Here is a 24,364-nt window from a genome sequence, read left to right as displayed (position 1 = left end):
TCTTTTGTCATTAACCAGGCTAACTGGAACTGCTGGAATCTGTAATTCAACAGCATCCAGAAGACTTCATGTTCTTCCTTTTGAACATAGGAGACAAAAGAAGAAAAATACGTTTCAACATTGAAAACAGACTCCAGATTTAAATAAGAATTCTTGATATGGATTTACTTTCCGTTTATGAACCAGTTCTCTACTGAGAACTCTAATGGAAAGACTGATTAGTTGTGTTCTTGTAGTCAAAATTTATTTTAAAATTGGGCTGAATGAATTTTTATATGTTATAATATATAGTATTATATATTATCGATTTTTGCAGAAAAAATTCATTGCATGTTAAAGCAATACAGAATTTTTCAAAAAAATAAGAATATACTGTGATTATGATTCCTACTGAAATGTCTAAATTAATTTTTTTTTATGGCAAGTAACAGTGATCCTCCCAGACTTTTGATCATTTATTATATTTTTCTCCTCCCTTCTTCTTCAGTTAAACCGATGCTTTGGTGGTACTTGTGCTCTAAAACAGATTGCTTGGGAAGCAAGTAAAAAGGAAAACCCTTGTGGTGATCCTTCTGCTAATCAGGATAAAATGAAATCTGATGCATTAGGAGCATCTGGACACACCTCATCTACCAATCGGAATAGCAATAATAAAGCTTTGAAGCATGATGATTTAAAGGGGAAAGACAGCAAAAAAGCAGTTTGTAAGCTGATGAAAGAATCCAAAATAGGAGAGAAAATGCCTTCACCGAAGGCTAGAGCTGTTATAAAGCCCAAAGCTGAAAATAATGGAAATGCTAAGAATGAAACACTGTTGGCCAAACAAGATTCTGACCGGCCATTACCTTCTAGCGGGCACAAAAATGCAGGAAGCAGCAAAACATCAAAAAACCAAGAAGGTAAAACGACAGGTGCCCGCCCCAAAGTATTTGCAGGAATCTCAAATGTACAAATTAAAGCAAAACCTGTGAAGAAGGCAATTGGAAAGGAATCTCCTTCTCTCGTAAGCACAGATACTCTAAGCAAATCAACCAATTCAAGTCCAGATCTGCGGATGTCCATTGAAAAAGATGACCTCAAAGAGGAAAAAGGAGATGAGAGCAAAAAGCAGTCAGGTAATAATCAGAGAGTCCCTTTTAATTTGCTGCAGAGTTCATACACTGAAACTATTTTCTTTTTTTATTACTCTATGAAGAGGTTTCAATTATCGCAATTGTTTTTTAGGTTTAATTCACAAGCATAAAAGAAAAATTGCAATGGTAAATATAGATGGGCTCTTAGGAAATAGAAGCTGCATGAACATACTTTTGATTAGAGTTAAAATATTTTTTCTTGGTATATCAATCAAATGACTAATATGAAGATTTTTTTTATAAAAAATTAATCATTATTAGATACGATTAGATAGGAATAACTTCAATGCTTGAAGGATTTTTGGATAATCAGTGTCTGTAACATGAATAGGAAAAGGGTTAAAGCTTGTTTGTACACGTTTATACAATGTATATGGGTCCTCCAGAGTCCCATATCTTGACATGGATGGCAGTTTATTAAATAAATAAGAATGTACGCATGCCAGCTGTATGACACACACAGACACATACACATATGCTAAAATACACACACTTTTAGCAAATACTCATTGCTTTCTGAATTCTGTTTTTTATTATTTATTATACAGCTTTGAAAACAAAATCTGGTACGAAGATGACTAATGGAGCCCTTTCCAAAAAACATGTTAATGAACTTGAGGCTAATAGTCCTACGAACAGGTATGTTAAAAAGGACATTATTTGTTTTTCATGTGCTAGGATTTTAAATCCCTACTGAAAATAAATTGCATCAAGTTTATCTAGTAGAAACTATGTGTTTGATTCTGATTTTTGTGTTTCATGTTTAAACATATATACATACATACATATATACATACATACATATACATATACATATACATACATACATACATATATATACATAAATATATATATATATATATATATACACTCTTTGTTTTCGTAGGTTTTCACAGGTATATGTATGCAGGTTTTGGTATGTTCGGGTTTTTTCCCGTGTAAGGTTGAGAGTAGGCAATGTTTTGACGAGGTCTCACTCGTCATCTTCAGGCTGGAGTTTTTGGCGAGTGAGACCTCGTCGAAACATTGCCTAAATACTCTCAACCTTACACGGGAAAAGACCCAAACATACCAAAACCTGCATAACTCTCTTTATATATAGCCAGAGCACGAAATCAATGGCTTTATGGATCTTCTCTTTAAATGCAGATTTATGAACTCCTTTCTTATATATCATTTAAAAATATAAAGGCTGCTGAGATCTTTCAAAATTTAGTTAGCCATTTGGTTAAGGACTACAGTTTGACAATAATTGGAGGGCCACAGTTTCTCAGCTTTATTCAAGTCTTTAAACTTGCCAATAAAACAAAGTGTCTGATAATTTCAGTGTTACAAAGAAATGTGTTGGGAAAGGCAACAATGAACACGTACCACAAGCAGTTATGAAGAAAAGGGCAAATGAAGCTGGCAGTTCTGTACCTCAGCAGAAGACAAAGAATATAGCTAATGCTACAAAAAATCAAGGTAAATTTAAGCTGACTATGATTTGACTATGTTTTCTATTTTGGAATGTTTGTTCACAATGGTCTAACAACTGAATGGACAATGTTATATATATTTTGTGTGCATAAAGTTCTTAGTTAAGAACTAAGAGGATCCATTCCAAGGTAGCAGGCCGTTGTATTGGAACCTATTAAAAAAATTGGGGAGATTGTGACTGTGTGACGCAATGGATATTCTTTAAAAAATAACAATGTGATTCCATGACAACTGCATTCTATGCAGCAAAGCATAATAATTATGGATACAGTCATAGTAGCATTTTTTCAAGTCTGTAAGAATGTATATTTCATCACATAGGAGGTTAAGTGCCCAACCAATAAATAAGAGAAAAAATTAACATAAAACCTATTCATGTAAAAATAATTATGTATTTTTACATTTTTTTAAAAAACATGTATTTTAATGTGACAACTGTACTACTTGAATTACTAATTTAATTTCAAACATCTGTTCAGTGGTTTGGTTTCTTGAAAGATTATTTGGGAATCAAATCAAGAATCCTGGGCCAAAGCAATTCCATTTTTTTTCTCTTGGATCCCCAAGGAGTTTGCTCCCAATATCTTGCTGCCTTAAATGCATTCTACTTTCCTTTGTCCCTAAAATGCCATTGCCGGTCATCTAGTGATGCGAGATGATTTAGCCCAGGGGTTCCCATTGCTACAGACATCATCTGGCATACTTTACCTTCTCATATCCATCCCCTCTGGCTGTTTTCTATTCTTACAAATTGATTGATAAAAGGAAACTTGAAACAATATCTTTTAGCCCTGGTGGTTTTTCAACTGGAATCTTTATATTCATAAAGCAGAGTGCATATTGCTCAAACAAGAAAATTATTAATCATGCCTATATTTGGGTCCAGTACCTGCTAATTCTTTTGAATATGAAATACTGATTTGCTTTCTCTGTTTGAATATCCTTTTTTTCCTGGTCTTCGTCTCTTTTCCCCCTTTTGGGAGGGGGAATATAAAATATTACTATTTTCACCCACTGATAATTTATTGGTTCTTTTGATATATGGGTTGTCTTAATAATAAACTTTGCTGAATGGAATGTAACATAAGTCTAATATGTTGCCTTTTAGGTCTACAAGGAGATTTGTCAAATCCACTTAAGGCTGCTCTTTCTCCAAAACAGAATGAAGAGAATGGTATGACACAAGATACGACACTAACTTCACTGAAGAAAAAAGCTAAATCTTCACAAGCAACCTCAGTTAAAGCTACTGCAAAAATAGTAACAACCAAAACCCAATCTCATTCAAAGAAGACTGAAATGACAAATAATAAGGAACAAAAACAGAAAACAGCTAGTGTTCTAAAACTTCCATCAGGCCAGAAGGCTCCCAGAAGCGAATCATCACTTCCAAAGAACATACAAGGGGAAGAGCAAAAAAATTCAGATCTTAAACTTGAACAACCTACTTTGGAAGATCAACCATGTGGTAATCACAAATTCAATCCAGAGGACAAAAATGATAGTGGAACATCTTTACCTGAATTACAAAGGCAGAATATATCTATTTTGGAAAAAAATATTTCTCTTGAAGAAATGGCTTGCAAGAGAGATTTGGGACCTTCTTGCATGTCAGAGCAGAATATGTCGATGAAGCACGACGAGGCAGCCAAACAAATTCACAAAAATGAGGATGATAAATCTCCCATAAATAAAAAAATGGAGCAATGTTCCCTTGAATTGCATCCTATTCAATGTCATGAGAGTGTTGCATGTGGAAACATTAGCCAAAATGCTACACATTTGACTTTAAATGAAACGGAAAAATGCAAAACACTTCCCGAATCTGTTGCTTGCCAGAATTCCTTAGAAACTTTAAGAAAAAATGAGAACCATTTGGTACAAGAAAAATCAGTTGTCTCTTTTGATACCTTGGAAGCCGAAAAGGATATTAGCCAGGTGAATGACTCATCACACAGGCTATCTGATGGTTCAAACTCTGAACAGGAAGAGAAAAAATCCTCTACTTTTAAAACCTTTGTGATAGATTCTGAAAGTGCTGATGAACTGTCTGATAAGTCTGCCTTGACTGACTCACAGTTGGCTACAGTGGAATCAGAGCCTGCTTCAAAATCTTACATAGAGCAAGCGGCAGAAAAATGCTCTTCTAAAGATACTGACACTACAGAAACTCCAGAAAGTCATGAAAATTCAGATGCTCCATTTACCGATCAATGGAATATAAGTTCCAGCGCACTCGATCCAAAAGAAAGCCCTGAGTCAGATACTGGCAGTGCAACAACATCATCAGATGATATAAAGCCAAGATCAGAAGATTATGACGCAGGGGGATCTCAGGATGATGAGGGATCAAATGAAAGGGGAATTTCAAAATGCAGCACCATGCTATGCCATGATTTCCTTGGCAGAAGCAGTAGTGATACAAGTACACCTGAAGAACTAAAAATGTATGATACAAGTCTCAGAATAGAAGTAAAAATGAAAAAAGAAAACTCTGAACTCTTTCGGGTAATATCGACGAGTGATGAGGAAATCCCTAGAAAAAAGCCTGAAACAACATGGTTACGTCAGGGTGGAGAAAGACGAAGTGGATCCAGTGGTGGTAACACTAATTTTGCCACCACGCAATTTCCTCAAGAAGCTGATCAGGTCTCTTCTTCGGCGGATGAGACAGAGGAGGAAAAGTCTGAAAATGAAAACGCTGTGGACAAAATGCCTCCACCAGAAATTCCTGTTCAGCAGTTCCATGGGATAGTGAATCTAGCATTTGATGATGCAACGGAAAATGATATTGAAAGTCAAGAATTCTCTGCCACTAAAAATTTTAAGCGCTCCGTATTACTGTCGGTGGATGAATGTGAAGAACTGGGATCTGATGATGGTGTAGAGGTTCATACTCCTCTGCAATGCACTCTGGATGCTGCAACACCTTCCGATGTGTTTGATAGCGTTTCCCATGAGCGCCACAGCAAAACATTTTATTCAAGATACTCACTGGAGATTGAGGATGGGTTCCTGGATTGTAGGGGAGATGACAAAGAAAAGTTGCACAAAAATGAAAAACCCTCTATAGATCCTCACGAGAGCGATCAAACCGTGAACGATACTCTAGTCGCTTCAGTTACAGAGCAAACATGCGTGGAGAGAGCTGAGAAAATAAGGGACAACCAACCTTCTGCAGAAGTCAAGTGTGAAGGAAGTAATGGCTTTCAGTGCAATAAACTTTCAGACAACGACACAAAAACTCAAGGAAGACCTTGTCACTTGGATCTTCATCAACGTGATAATATTGACTTACAGAAGAACAGCTCTACAAAACCTGTTGATCCTTATAAGACTCACTTCCTGGCTCAAGAAGGTAACATGAAAGAGTCAGCATCCCCTGAATACACCGACACTGCTTTACTGGCAGGTAATGTACAGAAATAAAAAAAAAACTGTTAAATTCCTTGAAATATTAAGTATTAATGGAATATTAGAGTTTATGCTGGGACTGAGTTTCAATGCTAGTAAATCCCTTGGGAATTTTATGCAGAGTCCTATACAATTCATATTCTAAATAGTCAAGAATATGTTGTAGCTTGCAGTTCCTGTGGGTAGTTGGTAATGTGATCTTGGATAAAACAAAGAGCAGGCTGCTGTTCTATTCTTGAGCCTATTTTTTTTTTCAGAAGGACATTAGCAGCTCATATATCCATTTGTTTGAAAAACTATATGATTCATAAATATACATACATATATAGATAGATATATAGATATTATATAATCTATTAAAGTGGGATGTGCAATAAATTTAAGTTAAAGTGTTCCGCATTGTTAAGCTGAATAGATATATTGATTACTACAGTTTCTGTTTTGCACAAAGTTGGGGATTAGTCTTGTACTGTTGTAATCAGTGGGGCTTTAACATTGACTTCAGAGGAAGCTAGTTTGCAACCTGAAATACTTTCAGGATATTCTTAAATTATGCTAGCTAGGAGAACATTTTTTAAGAAAGAGAAAGATTATGCTTTAGAAACCAACAAATATATCTAAATGTACTATGCTTGCTTCATATAGTTAAGTAACTTCTTGTCTCGTTTTATGTTTCTTAAAAGAGGAATTCAGCTCAATATCCCAAAACACAAAGTGCACCTGAATGTTTGTTTGTTTTTTAAATTTCCGTGTATCAAAACATTTAAAACAATTTGTGTTCTGAATGATATAATTGATCAAGTTGTAACTCTTCTTTTTGTTTGCTTGCTTGTTCTTGCTTGCAGCTATCCTTTGCATGTACAGTATACTACTTTAAGTATAAGCTTATGGGAGCAGGGGAAATACTTGTTTTTATCACCTTTGAAGATGACTTGGCTGAAGTCATTGTTCTCAGTGAACATGTCTTCCTTCTCTTTCCTTTCTTCTTTTCTTTTGTTCCACTTTCCTCTTTATACTCTATTTCTTCCTATTTTAAGTTGCAGCTTTAGAGGTTTAGAAATCCATGTGGATTAAATGTTGGTTTACACAACTTACCTCTTTCTGTATTAGAATTTTTTCTAATTCTGAAGGTACAGTATATTGTTAATTGCCAATGGTAACTTTATGTATAAGCCATATTTTGTTTCATTAACTTTTTTAAAAAATACGTAACTTAAAAGCTACAATCTTTTGTGAACTTTGTATGCAGTTACATTTTCTTCTTACTTCTTATTTGGTTGTAATTGTCCTCCTGCACTGACTTAAGTAACCTGTACAGAAGCGCTACAAAGAAAGTCAAAACTTGTACAATTTTTACAATGTGTAGTATTATGAATTATTTCAGGAGACATAGATGATTGTGACAGATTGACACAAACCTGCATGTATGAGCATCGGCTTCCAAAAACCCTTTCTCCAATATACGAGATGGATGTTGGAGAAGCTTTTGAGCAGAGCATGGAGTCTGAAGTGAATTTTCTAGATATGGATTTTGAAGACCAACAGTTTGCCGAACAGGACTGGACTCTTCTCAGGCAATTGCTATCTGACCAGGAATCAAACTTGGACATCAAAAATTCTGTTCCCGAAGACCTTAACTTAGCACAGTATCTCATCAACCAAACACTATTTCTGGCACGAGACACTTCACAACCTCAGGGTAAAGCACAGTTTGACACTTTCAGTAAGTGGACTGAGTTAATATCTCCACTGGATGATTCTTCAGCAAGTATCACAGTGGCAAGTTTTTCTTCAGAAGATTGTTCTTCCCCACATGGGGAGTGGACAATTCTTGAACTGGAAACCCATCATTAAGGTATCTGTTTGATATAGGACTTCTCTCTTTTTCTCTCCCTTCCTCTGCAAGTAAATATTTTGCAATATTTCCATATGATAACTATTATATTGGTCAAGCATGAACAATCCAATTCTAAGTAAAATTTATTTGCAGGTAAAATCATTTAAGTGGATGTTTCTAAAAAGCATTTGCAGTTTCTTTTTCTTGACTTCTTAGGAAGAATTCTGTGTGGAAAAAACTCTTGGCTTAGTGTATTCTTACTGATCACTTAGTCATACCTTCCTGGATGTTCAATGAATTAAAATAGGAATGCAAAAAAAAAAAAGTCGTGCTACCAATTTTTTCTTGTATCATTCTGCATTTAGTAGCTTCAAATAAATTCACAGTGATTATGTCAAGATGTGTGCCAACAGTATTTTAAATCCTAGACATGTATTTATGTTTGAATTTGCAGGAAAGTTTTGATGCAGCGATTTATGAATTTCTTTATAAATATCAGCATGTAGATTTGTTTTCTCTGACTTGTTTTTGTATCTTTTTTGTTCTGAAAACTTTCAATAAATTTTTAAATTGCTTAAAAATAAGGCTACACATAACTATTATTGGAATGTATGATACTTATTTTTATAGAAAAAAATGTGTACAGTAATTAACAATTCCACTTTTTGGAGAAGATGAAGGTGATTAGCAATTTTGAAACAGGATGCATGTATGTCTTTCTTGGACTAGAATTGATAACTTTGTTACAGGAAATTGATCTGAGCAAGCGCAGGAACAAAGCAACGTGGTTACCATATTTTTATTAAAAAAATTCATTAAACTTCTGTGAAAAATTTTTCTTTTATTTGAAACTCAAATTCTTTTACAGTTTATTTGTAAGATGATTTTATGTTACTTTGCCTTCAGTATGTATGTTAATTCTTGACTGAGGGAAGCATTTTACTTAAACTAAAATCATTTGAGTCCAAGAGTTGAATACAATTTCTTATTGCAAGAAAAAGGGAAAAAACTTTGTAGGGACTTCTTTTGGAATATCACTGAGGCTGAAACTTGAAATCCAACTTTCTTATGGCAAGATGTATGCTTGGTGCCGCATAGCTTGGAATTAGGTGTATTCTCCCCTTAGTGTGGAAAATTGTTTATTTCTTTTACAATGTGTTAAATGCTCCATAGGTCCACTGGTTTCCTCCCTTCCTGTGGAACTGCTAGGTTTCTCTATGTTGCTTTAATAAAGGAATTGTACACTACAGTATCCTGACAGTGTATTTTTGAAGGAAATTGTAGAGAGATCTGTTGGTGATCTTCATTATGGTATTTGACATAGTAGTTGCATCACAAGTGAATATTAATGCCCAGAATGATATTTATAAACATCCATCCTTTTCATATCTTGGATGCATACATTTTTAAGTTCAACTGAACTTTAAAAAACACAGGAGCTAAATTTGGAACACTGCAGACTAATAGAATTTTATTACAGGAAGAAATAAGAACTAGACAGATAATGAAATTATCTTACAGGTTTTAGATACTGTTTTTTAGGATTAGAGTTTGGTCTATTCTTTTGAAGTATTCTTAACTTGTTCCCACAGAACCATATAATCCATTAGAACCCTTGTCCCTGATTGTTAGCTTCTTTAGACGCATTGTTTTATTCCTTCATTCTACAGATTAGCATAGTTTGATAGATTTCTTTTCGCCAACTAATATCTTGAGTCTTTAGAGCTGAAAATTCTATTATTACTGGTTTCTGTGATCAAGTGGAATTGTGTAGGTGTGAGGTGCATTGTTCACAAATTGGTATGATATACCATACCACATTCATACTCCTATTCTTAGAGGATGGATCATAGATTTATACTGAAGGAAACAAAGCAATGTTTCTCTATCTGCTGCTTGCTCAATTATATTGAAGCAAGTTTTTGAAGTGAGCTCAGATGATAATGCTTTATAACTAGTGGATTATGCTTGTGACATACATATAAACCCATAAATATCTCATTGGTCTCCACTTCATGTACTGTACAGCAAGGTACTTAATTAAATTCTGTAAGTCAACACTCCACTTATTTCCACTTAGAGAATTCCACCTAGATATGAGAATTCTACTACCACTCCATTATAAAAGCTGGGTGGCAATTCGTACAGCCTCATCTAACTCACAGACTTCTAAATCTTGACTATTCCCATTTCAAATCATAGATGGAGGCTGAGATGATTGAATATGTCTTTTCCCACATTTTCAACCAGTACAAATAATTGTAGCACAGGGATTAATGCCTTGAGCTCTAGGTTATTAAAAACAAGGTTATTTTTCTAAACCCTTCAGTTTTGCTTTCTCTAATCTGATGCTATCTAGATAGTTTGGACTAGTTTTCCACAAATTTCATGTCAAAGAAATCTGATTTAGGTGTTCTTGGACAACTCAACATTTTTACACAACTGATATGTTTATATTAAATCCAAAAAAGCTCTGCATGTAGTGGAAACTATTAAAGGTATTACAGCATACCTATAATCTTAAATTGATAATGAGATAAAATGTGTGAAGCATTTCCTATACAGAGTACTTTATAAACATTGAGTAGTATTATTTGAAAAGTCTGCTCTGAAATTATTACAGGAGATGTAAAATATGCTAAGCCAGTATTAATAAGCAAGCAATAATAATTGCTTATCAACACCCAGAAACTTAAATGTGTCAGACTTGCCAGTTGAATAAATATTGTTTAAAACTACAGAATTAATTTACAATCAATAAAAAAATTATAATTTCTATGCCATGGAAGAGTTGATCTTTATTTCCAAAAGAATTTCAGCTTGCTCATTACAGAGTTTGCTTTCCTCTTTTGAATGAGGATCATTCTTATTGTATACTATAATATTTTGATTTTTTTCACAACTACTGTATAATTAGTAGTTGTATAATACAGTTAAATATTGTAGCAAGTAGCAACACATAACATTTTATATTACAATTAGTTCCAAGTTTAATTTTAAAAAAATAACTTTTAGTGATTACAGAAAAATAGAAAAGGAATAGAAGAGTCAAGCTAAATCTTCAAGAGTAGAGAAGAAAATATTCCTAAACCTGAGCCCTATTATTCCAGTTTCTACATATTTGGTACAGGTCTACAGATACCACAAAAGGGCAACCATTTAGTAATTCTTTCATTTTTGAAATAAAAATCAGGGGAGCAAAGCTTTATACAGAACTATCAAATGTGGATCACCTAAATGACAAAATTGGGTAAGGGTGGTTTTTTTTTAAACAATATGGAACTTTTACTTTTTCTAAAAAATAAAAATATTTCTAAAAAATCCCTACAACCCACAAATGAAGAAAGATGAAATGGTACAAATGTGACTACTCAGTCACTTCTTATATGCAAAACTATTACCAAATTTACTTCACACAGTAGATAGATACTGTATTTGTAAGTGAAAATTAATATAGCTTGCATCCAGTTTCTAATACAGGTAGTCCTCAATTTACAACAGTTCACTTAGTGACGGTTCAAAGTTAGAACGGCACTGAAAAAAGTGACTTATGACCATTTTTCACACTTATGGCCATTGCAGCATCCCCATGGTCACATGATTCACATTTGGATAACTGACAACTGACTCGCATTTATGATGGTTGCAGTGTCCCGGGGTCATGTTTTGCAACCTTCTGGTAAGCAAAGTCAATGGGAAAACCAGATTGACTTAACAACCGTGTTACTAATTTAAGAACTGCAGTGATTCACTTAACAAATGTGACAAGAAAAGTGGTAAAATGGGGCAAAACTCTCTTAAGAAATTTATCACTTAGCAACATAAATTTTGGACTGAATTGTGGTCATAAGATGAGGACTTCTTGTATCATGTCTTTAAAAAGGCAGAGTTTTCTTTATCTTTTCATTCTGTCTACTGATGATCCAGAGTTTTATAGCTAAATACTATTTTACTATAATACTACCTGTACAGTAGTATTTTAACACCATCAGAAAGTACGTCATTGCACCCAAAGCCATTGCTTCCATTACACAGGTTGCATTCAGCAGTCTTTGTTAAAATATTGCAAACATATCCAATCCTCCATTTTTTAATGAGGGAATCATCATTATTGTCCTTGGGTTGGCCCAGCCCAAAACTGGGTGGCTCATTTCACCTGGTATGTTAGCCAATAATCAAACAGGTGATTAGTTAGTTAGCCAATAATCACAGAGAGGTGAGTAGGAACCAGGGGTGAAAATCCAGCAAGTTCTGACTGGTTCTGGAGAACCGGTAGCAGAAATTTTGAGCAGTTCAGAGAACTGGCAGCGGAAATTTTGAATAGTTTGGAGAATCGGCAAATACCACCTCTGGCTGGCCTCAGAATGGGGTGGGAATGGAGATTTTGCAATATCTTTCCCCCAGGAGTGGGGAGGAAATAGGGATTTTGTAGTATCCTTCCCTGGAGTGGGGTGAGAATGGAGATTTTGCAGTATCCTTCCCCTGCCATGCGCACCAAGCCACGCCCACGGAACCGGTAGTAAAAAAATTTGGATTTCACCACTGGTGGGAACATATTAAGAACTTTGTTTCTGTACAGAAGTCAAGAACTAATGTTTGGGATTAGAGCCACACAGCAAGCATGCCCTGAATGTCCTCACAGCAGGTTTAGAAACTTAATAGATCTCATCAGATTACATCATCAGTTCGGATTGATTGAATACATTTACCTCACCGCACACCTTAACTTTCTCTGTCTCTGGGCAGATTTTCAAACTTTCTCATGGGGGCACCCAGTGACTTATCCTTACCTGTATTTGACCTTTGATACTTTCCTTGCTCCTAGAAAATCCCAGCAGTGTTCTCTTCATTGTGGTGCCAAATTTTGCACAAATGCTTTCTGTCAGTAAAACTGTTTCCAAACTTAACGTTGCGCTTAGTCACCGAGAGGCATGCTGGGAGCCCTATTCCAAAAACAACAATTTAGCCTAGGACAATTTTTTTTCAACTTAATTATAGTTTGTCGTAATTAACCATCACTAACACAAGTATTCTCCAGCCATTATTAATAATCTCCCTCTTTTGTTATATATAAAAATGAGAGTTTTGTACTTTTTCGCTGTCTCTGAGAGATTCACAATGTGTACCTCTATAGATAGAGCTGCTGGCTAGCTTGATTCATACAATTAACAAAGGCACAGTTTGCTTAATTTCAGTTTGTTTAGATCATAATTGTTATTATGAAGGGGGCGGAGGCTTAGTTTACAATAAAACCCTATCAAAATATCATGCATTGTGAAAAAGTCCTTAGTATCTTCAGTGATCCACTCAATTTTCTTCCACTAGCAAATCATTAAAATAATAATAATTATTATTATTTTATTATTATTATTTTATTTATACAAAATGACAGTATACACAGCAAACGAGATAACTATGCTGGATTTCGTATCACAGATCACTAGTCGAACACTTCCCAAGCGTTTAGGACTGCGTGATGTATCGGCGAATTATGTTAGCAGATCCCAGTAAGGTGGCCTTCTGCAGCTGACCAATGGTGATCTTGTCAGCGCCAATTGCTTTTAAGTGCTTGCCTAGGTCTTTGGGCACAGCTCCCAGGGTGCCAAGTACCACTGGAACCACCTGCACTGGTTTATGCCAGAGTCTCTGCAATTCGATTCTCAAATCTTGATATCTGGTGACTTTTTCAAGTTGTTTCTCATCTATTCTGCTGTCACCAGGTATAACAATATCGACTATCCACACTTTTTTCTTTTCCACAATCATGATATCCGGGGTATTGTGTTCCAAAACTTTTATCAGTCTGTATTCGGAAATCAAACAGTATTTTTGCATGCTCATTTTCAATCACTTTTTCAGGCTTGTGATCCCACCAGTTCTTTCCTACAGGCAGATGGTAGTTGTGACACAAGTTGTTGTTATTGCTATTGTTGTTGTTATTATTATTCCAGGCTTAGACAGCAGATTGCAAATTCTATTGAAACATCATTATTCTACATGGTCTACTTACCTGTTATTTGCCTCATTTCATTGGCATATCATATTTAGATGAAATCCATCCGGACGCGTCTGTTGATTGAATTCAAAAACAGCAGTGTGGAAAATTCAGCCCACAGCATAGGCAGCCATGCTGGGTTTCTTCGCCATAAAATCCAGCTGGGTGACCTTGGGCCGATCACTCTCTCTCTCTCAGCCCAGCTCACCTCAGAGGGTGGATATTGCGGGGAAAATAAGGAAAAGGAATGAGTGTTGGATATCTTTGCTGCCTTGCATTATTTTGAAAAATAATAAAGGCAGACTGTAAGTAAATAGGGCCCCTGAAACAATCCAGTTTCCAGCCCCTTCTAAGCCAAATGAGAGGGATCCCAATCGTGGCCTGGCCTCCATTTTTAAAAATGAACTGCCTCAAGTGGAAATAGGGACTAATGGGTTAGAAAAATTTAAGCTGCTGCCCGTATCGAAGAGAAAACCGAGCCTACACTGCATCATCCTTGGATTTTGTTTTCATCCATTTTTAATATAAACTCTACCTCACTTTTTATTCGTGTTAACTAATGCCTAACAGTCCTGTTTTTGTAAGTAAATTGAACTGAGAATGGGAATGGACCAGCAAGGTGCATGCTTTTTATTTCTCCATTCAGTGCTGCGTGCCAGACAGAATGAACCTGGTGAATTTCTGCCTGTCATTACTGCTTCTAATAGTTTGATAGATTCAAACTCTATGTAATTGGCTCTAATCTTGACTGTAGGAAATATGACTTCTGCAATTGAGTAGTAAATGTCTTGAACACTCTACCTGATCCTGTTGTTAGTCTCTCTAACGCCCATACCTTTTACCTTAAATTGTCTACCGTGGACCTTTCACGTGTCTTAAGAGGTCCCTAAGGGGGTGTGCATAAGCGCATCAGCGTGCCTACCATCCCTGTCCTACTGTTCCCGTTTATATGTACTCATTTTATGTGTTTATGACTATGTTTTGCTTATTTATATCCTCTTATTTGTGCCAATTTTTTTTCATGTTTCATTTGTCATTTCATTTGTTCATTTCATGGACATGTCTATGTCTATACTGTTGTTTCCTTGTACTTGTTGACAAATAAATTAATAACAACAACAACAATAATAGTAGTAGTAGTAGCAGTAGTAGTAGTAGTAGTAAGAGGAGGGGTTTTTCTCATTAAGCTTCTACGTATTAATCCATTTAACCAGGCTCAAAAACAGTGATTATTCCCACCTCATTCAGTGAGCTTTAGGGACTAAACTATACTATAGTATAATCCCAGTCTTTGGTTCATTTTACTTTGCCCCTAATTGCAGGAGCAACATAATCATGAGATATTAGTTAATCCACAAGAAGTTACTTTAATTCTGGATATGCAGATGTTCCTCACTTTAACCAAGAGGCATTTCATTTCTCTTTTTAAATAACACCACCATGCTTGTCAAACTCCAGAGGAACTTGCTCCTAAACACATTTAAAACTGTGGCATCAAGGATTTTCTTTTTTGTGTTGCTCAGCTTTTATAATTATTTTGGCCACTAAAAATAAGGATCACAACATATGCAAGTGCTCCTCACAACATATAAATAATATTTTTTTACTATTTTGTCCAACAGTAGGTAACTTTAAGTGGGATTGCATTCCAGGAGTATTAGTGATTACCAAAATGTCTGCAAGTTGTGGTCAAGAAAAAATACGATGGATTACTACAATCATTCTGAGTTCATCTTTCCAGGTAAGGTATGTCATAAATGCTCTCACCAAAAGGCTGACAATTGGAAAGGTTGCTTATTCATAAGCTTATTACATAGAAACAGCAAGGCACCAAACACTAATTTATAAGAAGTCATGTTGGTGATATTACTTCTCCTTATCCTCCTTTGGCTCTCATATATACTCATCAATATAATGTACTTTTCTTTGTTTATTTCTGGGGAGGTGGTTTATGCCTAAACTAAGCCATGGGCTGCAGACACTCATACTTTGTTTCAGCTGGAATGCTTCTAAGCCTATATGGAATCTCCAATCCAAGTATTATCAGGTTGCCTATCCCAATGTTAGATGCAATTATGTTACTGGAACAAACAAATAACTATTGAAGAATCACATCATCGCTTCTATTTGGAGAGAAGGGAAGCAGCCACAGCTATTTAATCTTTTAAAATAGTGTGATATGTTTCCATGGCACACTAGACTATTCTTGCTACCTGACAAAGTTTATAATTTGTTTTTATTAATTGTGAATAAAGATGATGCCCATCTATTTGTTGTCTTCTCTTCTTTTCTGTTATAGACTCTTCCTTTAGTTATCTAATAGCAATCAGACTGCACATTGAATTGTCTAATGAAAAAAGATGCAATGGAGAAAATTGCATAGAAATTTTTATCTAGATTATCTTTGCTTTTAAGGAGATATTGATATATTTATAAAGTTTATCTCTATTATTACTCCATTTATTTATTTACTTTGCATCCCACAGTTGTTATTTTAATAAATAACTCAATATGGCAAACATACTAATACTTATTTTCTTTTTTAAAAAAAATAGCATTTCTGAATAGATGAGTAGAAAAAATGAAAAAAATTAATTAGCCTATCTCAGGATGATAATGCTTATGTAACTGAGAATAATTATACATCTAACTATGTTTGCTTGCATGTTTTTAATGATACTGAATTCTTTAGAAAGCTCAAAACAGCTCAGAATAAAACTGTGTTCCTGAAAAAATGATAGTCCAACTTTTTAAATAAAACACTGCAAGCTCACAGAGTTTTATTTTAGTGGGCTGAAGGTGAAAAGATATTTTTAAATCAAAAAGTGCAGAAAAATTATTTTCTCATAAACCTAGTAATTTAAGCACTGTATGAGGCATATTATTCTATTATATACTTTATTTCCACAGTCTGGGATTTTAGACAGTAATTTTGTTTACTTTTTAAAGTTAGAAAAAATACCAGATAGCTCTGATAAGTCAGCTAACAAATCCAAATTATACTTTAATATGCAAGGGGAGCATGTCTCCTTACAAGAAAAGACAATATAATTAGTTTTATTCCATGATTGGAACATCCATAAGCATTTTTTATCAGCTTTCGCAAAGAGGGCTTGGCTAGATGGGCCTTAGATTGATCCGGCATAACAAAGATTGCAGGGTTTTTAAAATTAGTATTTATATATATTCAAACTATTGTTAATAACAACCATTCTACTTAAGAGACAGAATATATTTTAATATATCATTTTGTTACTTATTTAGGATCATGAAATTTCAACAACCTTACAAAATCAGCAACACCGGGTTCGTTATTCAGAGTCAGTGGAAGATGGATCTATTATTTTCTCACTTTCTGGTATATTACTATAGGTTTTCATTTTTCCCACAACAGCAACCCTATGAGGTGGATTGGGTTGAGAAAGAGTCAGCAGCTAGCTTTCATGCCTAAGGGAGACCCAGAACTCTTGGTCCCCCGATTTCTAAGCCAGCATCTTAATCACTACACCAAAATGATTTACTTTAAATGGGATAAATGGTTAACAAACATAAACCTAATTTTAAAAAAAGAAAATGAGTACTTTATGCATTTTGAAACTAGTCTCCATGAAATGGAAAGGATAAAATAGATCAAAATGAAAGCAGACTGATGTCATGAGTGTGAAATTGATTAATACATACATTAAGTGAAAGTATAGGTTTAATTGCAGATAGTCTTCAGTTAATGACCATTCATTCAGTGACTATTCAGAGATACTTTGGTGCTAAGCAAGTGATACTTATAATCCATCCTCAAAGTTCCAACTGTCCCAGCACACCTGTGATCATGTGATTGCAATTTGAGTGCTCAGAAAGTAGCTAGCACTTACAATGTTTGCAGCGTTCCACAGTCATGTAATTGCCATTTGCAACCTTTCCTGCTAGCTATCCATAAGCAAAGTTAGTGGGGAAGCTGTCAGGGAAGGTTGCAAGTCACTCCTATAAATCTCTCACTTTCCAGCCACTTCTGAGGAACCTAGCTACAGATTACAAGATCCAGGGATGTCATACTCCATAGCATGCATCCACTTGCAGCACCCCACTCAGCCACACTCCATAACATGTGCCAACTTAGCCATGCTGATGCAGCACCATGGCAGCCATCTGCACAGCCTCCTGCCTGTCAGCACCATCACAACTGCCACCATCCTCAGCCAGGCTCGCATCATGCCACAGCAGCTACTTAGCCACCCACCAGCCTGCTTGCAAGCTGCCCAGGACTTGTGACTTCTTGCCGGCTTCCCCATTCACTATGCTTGTTAGAAGCTGGCAGGAAGTCGTAAGCGGTTCCTTACTTAACCACCTGCGATCCTCACTTGGTGACAGCAACAGGGATTGCCGTGATTACATTGCTAAGCGAGTCAGTCATGTGACCTCACACTTTACAATCGTATTGCTTAGCGGCAGAAATTCCAGTCCCGATTGGCATTGTTAAATGAGAACTACCCATATGAATGAAGGGGGTAAAATACGGTACGTCAGAAAGTAGTTGTTCTTGTATAAATTATTGTGGATGCATATGAAAATATCAGTTCATAGATTTATGGACAACATGCTATGCTCCAGGGAATGATGAAAATAGATTAGACATGAATTTTGAGAAAAATTACAAAACATTGTGAATGAATATGATCCATTAAATGGAAAATGACTACTCTGTAGGGGACATGAATGGGAATAAGTTCAGTTCACAGACAAAATGAGATGGACATATTTAGAGATTCTAGAATGAGTAAGAATTTCTGGTTAGAGGACGTTATTTTGAATATGTGGTGTATATATAAATATATTAATGCATACATGGAAAAATAGAATTTTTGAAAAGTGTTAATGATTTGATTATGGTAAAAGAAATAAAATGAAATAATTAGTGAATAATACAAGGATGATGAAGGGTTCTGAATTAGAAAAGCAGTTCTTCTGGGTCTTTGGCCCTTGCCAATTCTCTTATATTGTAATAGTATTAGTACCGCTGCACAAAACTTGCAAGATAAAATACCATTGAACAAATATTATCCAAAATGCCCACTGCCATTTTTTTATCTTTGTTCTAGATCTATTTTCTTGGTCTTTCCATTAAACTTCAGTATTGTGGATTTAGGATGCAACTTTATATAGATTTTTCAGTTTCAACAGCTATATATACCAAACCATATACAAATCATATATTGTATGTACTCTTTCAAATCAACAGTATAGTTTCAAATCAATAAGTATAGTTTAATAAAAAGTTCTTCTCGCTTAGGTGTTGCATTTTTGCTTGCTGACACTCAAGATTTGCTATTGACAAGCAGCAAAGTCATTTTTGAAAGAATAAAAAAGTTCATGACCATTCACAGAAATGGATTTTTACTTTTATCAGCTGCCCTTCATGGACCAAAAGAATGGGAAGTGATGTTCAGAATTCAGCAGAGGTATGAAATAATTAAATCATAATTTGAAATTTGCTCTATTACTAATGGAAAATGGATATATCTATAGCATTTGCTGACTCATACTATTTAAGATAATTTATTTCAGTTCAGTCAGTGAAAGCAAGCCAAATAATAAAAACACTTTACATTATTATATTGCAAATTATAATATATACAGTCACAATCATTTGGATCCTTTCCAGTCAGAGTTGAGATTCAGTTACCACATAGAAAATGCATTTTTTGCTTGTAGATATCCTTTGGAGAGACCGCGATTAAGGATATACAAATTTTCTGGTCTTCCTTGGCCTCCCAGCAATTTTTGATACCATTGACCATTGTAACCTTCTGGAAGGTCTCTAAGGATTTGGGTGGGATGGCACTGTTTTGCAATGATTTCTCTCCTTTCTAAAGTTGTGTTGCCAGTTGGTGGTGATGGAAGAGATCAGCCTAATCCTCAGGCCAAAGCATTGCCATGAAAGGGTGAGCCCAGTGCCTGGAAACCGTTAAATGCCTTCAAGATGAATTTGGATCTGTGACCTAATTATTATCTTTGACTCTGAGCAGGTTGCTCAGGGATGGCCCATAATCAAATTGCTATAGGCTCATAGTTCCTACTTGAAGAGCAAATGACAGTCATGGCATGGAGGCTTTTGCACACTTCTATCTAAATTGTGACCGTTTATGGATCAGAAAGCTCTGTTCACAATCACTCATGCCCTAAAGCTTCCCATTGGGACTACTTGGGACTACTGTAACACAATCTGCATAGACATGCCCTTCAAGAATATTTAGAATTGTGTGTGTGTGTATGTGTGTAGGCTATTCCTTCCTGCCTTGAATGCTACATATTTCCAGTGGCTTCTAGATGTGACTTGAGGTGCCACTTGCACTTTTAAAGCCCCATGTGCTTTTTGTCCGAAGGTCTGCCTTCTCTATGCGTCTGCCTGTAAAACCAGATCAAATGACTCGGAGGGTTTATTCCCTCCAAGTTCAGTACTTGACAAGTGTCCAAAGCAGATGTTTTCAGTAGCTGCTCTGCTTCTTTGGAACTTCCAGATTTAGGCATCTTTTGTATCTTTTATGTTTTAACAAACTGTGAAGACTGGAAATAACCATTCCATCTTGCACTGGGATGGTGTGTTGTAATTAAAGGTGAATATAGGGCATTTATATTTTCTATTTTTTATCTTCATTTTTGTATATGCATTTGGGGTGTCGTTATTTTAAGAGTTGACATAGTTGCCTAAAGCATTCAGGTAGGGGTAATAAAATAGACAAATAAGTAAGACCTGCCATCACTTTTTGTCCCTCTTGAGCTTTCTGGAAATTGTGAAGACCTGTACAGAAAATGTAACAAATTAACAGTTCCAAAATATACATTCATGTAATGCAGAAGTCTGGTTTCAGTGAGATATGCTACCAAGTAAATATTTACAAAACTTTCAGCATACATTTACCTATGTTTGACAATGGAAAGTCTTATTTCCAATTAAGTCCAATTCCTTGGGCCGGTTTAGCTCAGGCTGGTAAGGCCTGTTATTAAGAACACAAAGCCTGCAATTACTGCAGGTTCGAGCCCGGCCCAAGGTTGACTCAGCCTTCCATCCTTTATAAGGTAGGTAAAATGAGGACCCAGATTGTTGGGGGGGCAATAAGTTGACTTTGTAAAAATATACAAATAGAATGAGACTATTGCCTTATACACTGTAAGCCGCCCTGAGTCTTCGGAGAAGGGCGGGGTATAAATGTAAACAAAAAAAAAAAAGAAGCAATCAAAATGCATAGTATAAAATTCCAGATGAGAAGAGGAGCATGCTATGGACATTACAGGAGCCAAAGATATCCTGATGATGTTGCAAATTTGTGCTTAAATTTGTGGGTTGAAGAGCACAAAGAAATTCAAGATTATTTTTCAGTAGAGGTTTTTAAAATTAAGTTAGTACCTAGCAAATTGTATTACAGCAACAGCTATACTTAGGGAATTCAGGAATACTAATATAGAGACATATGTGAAAATAAGGCATGCAGTTCCTTCCAAAAGGGAAAATATATAACTTACTGTAGTTATTTAGTTCTAGTTTACAATATGGAAAGTTAGAGAAAAGTATAAAGATATATGTACAGAGCAAGCAGGACCAGACCAATCTTCCCCTAATTTCAACTTCCAATCATGGTTCTATGATAGCAAGACTACAATCTCCAATCACCATTTTCATTGCAGCAGTTGGCGTGTCTGTATTTTTGTTGGAATGGAAGCAATTAGACATACAAATGTAGTTCATAAAACAGTTCAGGGCTGTTATAAAACAGCTGCGAATTTCACAGCTGAAAAGCAACACAGAAATATTTAAATTGATCTACATCAGATCAGACTAACTAGCCTGGTATTATAGTGGATGAAAAATAGGATGTATATTCTTGAATAAATACTAGTGTATAGAAGACTGGCCCTAGCAGAGATAATACAAATGTGTATAAGAACTTTATTTTTGTATACTTGTCAACTTGGCCTTTTTATTTTATCACATTAGGTGTAACTTTCGTTTTGTTATCTCACTAGTATCGTGATTGGCAGAAGGGACAGTCTACTTAAAATTCCATTTTACTTTGATTTTCTGATCCCTTTAGAAATGTTGGAACTTAAACCATTGTAAAACCATGACAACCTTGCACTTGGTTCTTAATTATGTTTCCTCTTATAGAGTGCATTGTTATCTGAAGAAACAAAATGCAATTCTATAATGCCATCAAAGTATATGGCTTGTTACAGAATAATATAACCAAAACAATAGTTTGCTAGATTTAGGAAGCTTTAAAATTGTTTCAGTAGATAATGAAGTAGCAAAGGAGACTACAACTAATAGGTGAACATGGAGCTAGGTATGTTTATCCTCCATTTGCTTTAGGAGGGAAGAGAGTGGGTGACTATGTTATACAGCAAGGGTCTCCAACCTTGGCAGCTTTTAAGACTTGTGGACTTCAACAGCAGAATTCCACAGCCAGCATGGCTGGCTAGGAAATTCTGTGAATTGAAGTCCACAAGTCTTAAAGTTGCCAAGGCTGGAGAACGTGGCTTTACAGGGTAACTCATAAATAATTGTGAAAGATTGGTATCCATATTTGTTACTAAGAACAAGTACAAAGCCAATAATGGCAAAAGGAGTGGTACATATTCAGGGAAAATAATAATGTCTGGATAACATTTATCCTGAAAAAATACAAGACTATGTCTTCTGTGGTGCACTGGTCCAGTAAGATACTAAACAATGAGTTCTAACTCATCATCTGACACTGATGGGACTACAACAGGGCTGTCAAACTCCTGGCTGTGGGCCGGATGTGTCACGCACTGGCCATGCCCATGCCTGGTTTAGCAAAGGGGGGAAAAGTCCCGATACGTCACATGATGCCACCGTGATGTGAGTTTGATACCCCTGGACTAGAGCATAGACAATCCAACAATATAACATTTTTTTGCATGAATGTTTGTTCAATTTTTGACATCACAACTCAAAAGGATCTCAGATCAAAGATCTAGGAGAGGATGGACACAAAAAATGTTTGTCGTAGAATAGTCATGGGTTAAGGTGCAAGTATGCCTTTTAGTTTTCCAACAGATTGTATTTTCTATACTATAATGGAGACATGTGGACAAGTGTTTCATTTATTAAATAATCGTCAGTAAAAGAGTCTACTTCCCATTTTAAACATTTATATATCCATCTCCCACTATTTTAGCCAAGAAATATGAAGTCCCCAAATGTTACTATCATATAGATTTAAGGAATTGTATACTATTTTTATCTGTACTAAAAAATTTAATGTACAAATGAATATTTATTAAAAAATCTCTGCTTAAGATTTTTAGGCAGTAATTTACGAATAGTTCCAGTCCATAATACTGCTGAAGCTGTTAAATTAATGTTGACCATAGCAAAGGTAAGTGCAGAATTTGTATTTCAAAAATTCTATGTCTATAGTAATATATAAATATAAATATTTGCACTCATATAGATAAATATTTACACTCAAATAGATTCATTTATAGAGCAGTACTTTGAACATAACAGCATGGTTGCTGCCCCAGTAGATTTTTTCAATTTCAAGACAGCTTTTTCTTATAATATTAATTATAAATGCATCCAATTCAAAATTTCTTAAAAAATGAAGAAAGACAAATAATACTAGGTCTTTACCCAATTATTTGGTTGGGCTGAGCATACACAAAATCTCATTGCTCTTTCTGTTCTATACTGCAATTGTTGAGACTGCTTTTTCAGAGACATTTTCAGTTCAGTCTGCCATTCCGCCCTCCCTCTCAGAATGCCACCTGGTCATTTTGGATTACAATCCAGCAGCTCAATTCAAAATCCATTTTGAGAGCAAGCCCCAAATTACTTCATCAGACCTTACTTCTCGATATGCGTATAAACATTGTGCTACAAGGATATTTTAATATATGCTTTTACAGGGCAGATGGTATTGAATTACCAGTATTTCTGTTTAGATCATATCAATATAAAATCAGAATTAAGCCCAAGAGTTCAACCACTTGAAAAATGTCATTTGTAGAACTTTGGCTTGGATATTGGATGGTAAAATCTTCAAATCTTTCTCAACTGTTGATGACATAATATATAAATGACAACTATAACGTATTATGTTTCTCTTATTGGAAGACTTCTTCAAAACCCTATCTGGACAACATTCACTACAGAATGCTAATGGCAAAGACACAGATTATAGAACAAAGCCCTGTTTGGAAAATGCTTCATCACAGTCAATTGCACTGAAGTTAAACATCCAAATTATTCAAAAATTTGACCATGTTTATTTTGTCTTTAAAAAAAACATATCCACAAAAAAAACAACACCTATCTGAAAATACACTTTAATAGATATGTTCAAAATAAAAAAAATCTCTGTAGTTAGATGTTTAATCTCCACTATAAAGAAATATTACCTTTATACATTTTCCTTTCAATAGTCAAAAGAAGGACAGATATAAACCACAGTTTGTATATAAGGATCTCAATACTTTCAAATTAAT

The 24,364-nt window shown here is 35.2% G+C and overlaps 2 protein-coding genes across 2 annotated transcripts; both read left to right on the top strand.

Moving 5' to 3' along the window:
* The first annotated feature begins 465 nt into the window (after positions 1-465).
* Positions 466-24,126, top strand: LOC131196398 (BTB/POZ domain-containing protein 8-like). The gene is made up of 9 exons (XM_058179180.1): positions 466-1,115; positions 1,682-1,772; positions 2,461-2,597; positions 3,721-6,024; positions 15,481-15,599; positions 17,123-17,216; positions 19,143-19,311; positions 23,175-23,253; positions 23,994-24,126. The coding sequence occupies exons 1-9, from the start codon at positions 590-592 to the stop codon at positions 24,105-24,107; spliced, it is 3,633 nt and encodes a 1,210-aa protein (XP_058035163.1). The 5' UTR covers positions 466-589; the 3' UTR covers positions 24,108-24,126.
* Positions 6,907-9,022, top strand: LOC131196400 (BTB/POZ domain-containing protein 8-like). Its single transcript, XM_058179182.1, has one exon. The coding sequence runs from the start codon at positions 7,449-7,451 to the stop codon at positions 7,878-7,880; it is 432 nt and encodes a 143-aa protein (XP_058035165.1). The 5' UTR covers positions 6,907-7,448; the 3' UTR covers positions 7,881-9,022.
* Positions 24,127-24,364: the final 238 nt, after the last annotated feature.

The sequence above is a fragment of the Ahaetulla prasina genome, chromosome 3 (genome assembly GCF_028640845.1).
Source record: "Ahaetulla prasina isolate Xishuangbanna chromosome 3, ASM2864084v1, whole genome shotgun sequence".
In the NCBI taxonomy this organism is placed as follows: Eukaryota; Metazoa; Chordata; class Lepidosauria; order Squamata; family Colubridae; genus Ahaetulla; species Ahaetulla prasina.
Note: the sequence above shows the minus strand (reverse complement) of the source record. Positions and strands in the feature narration are given on the sequence as shown.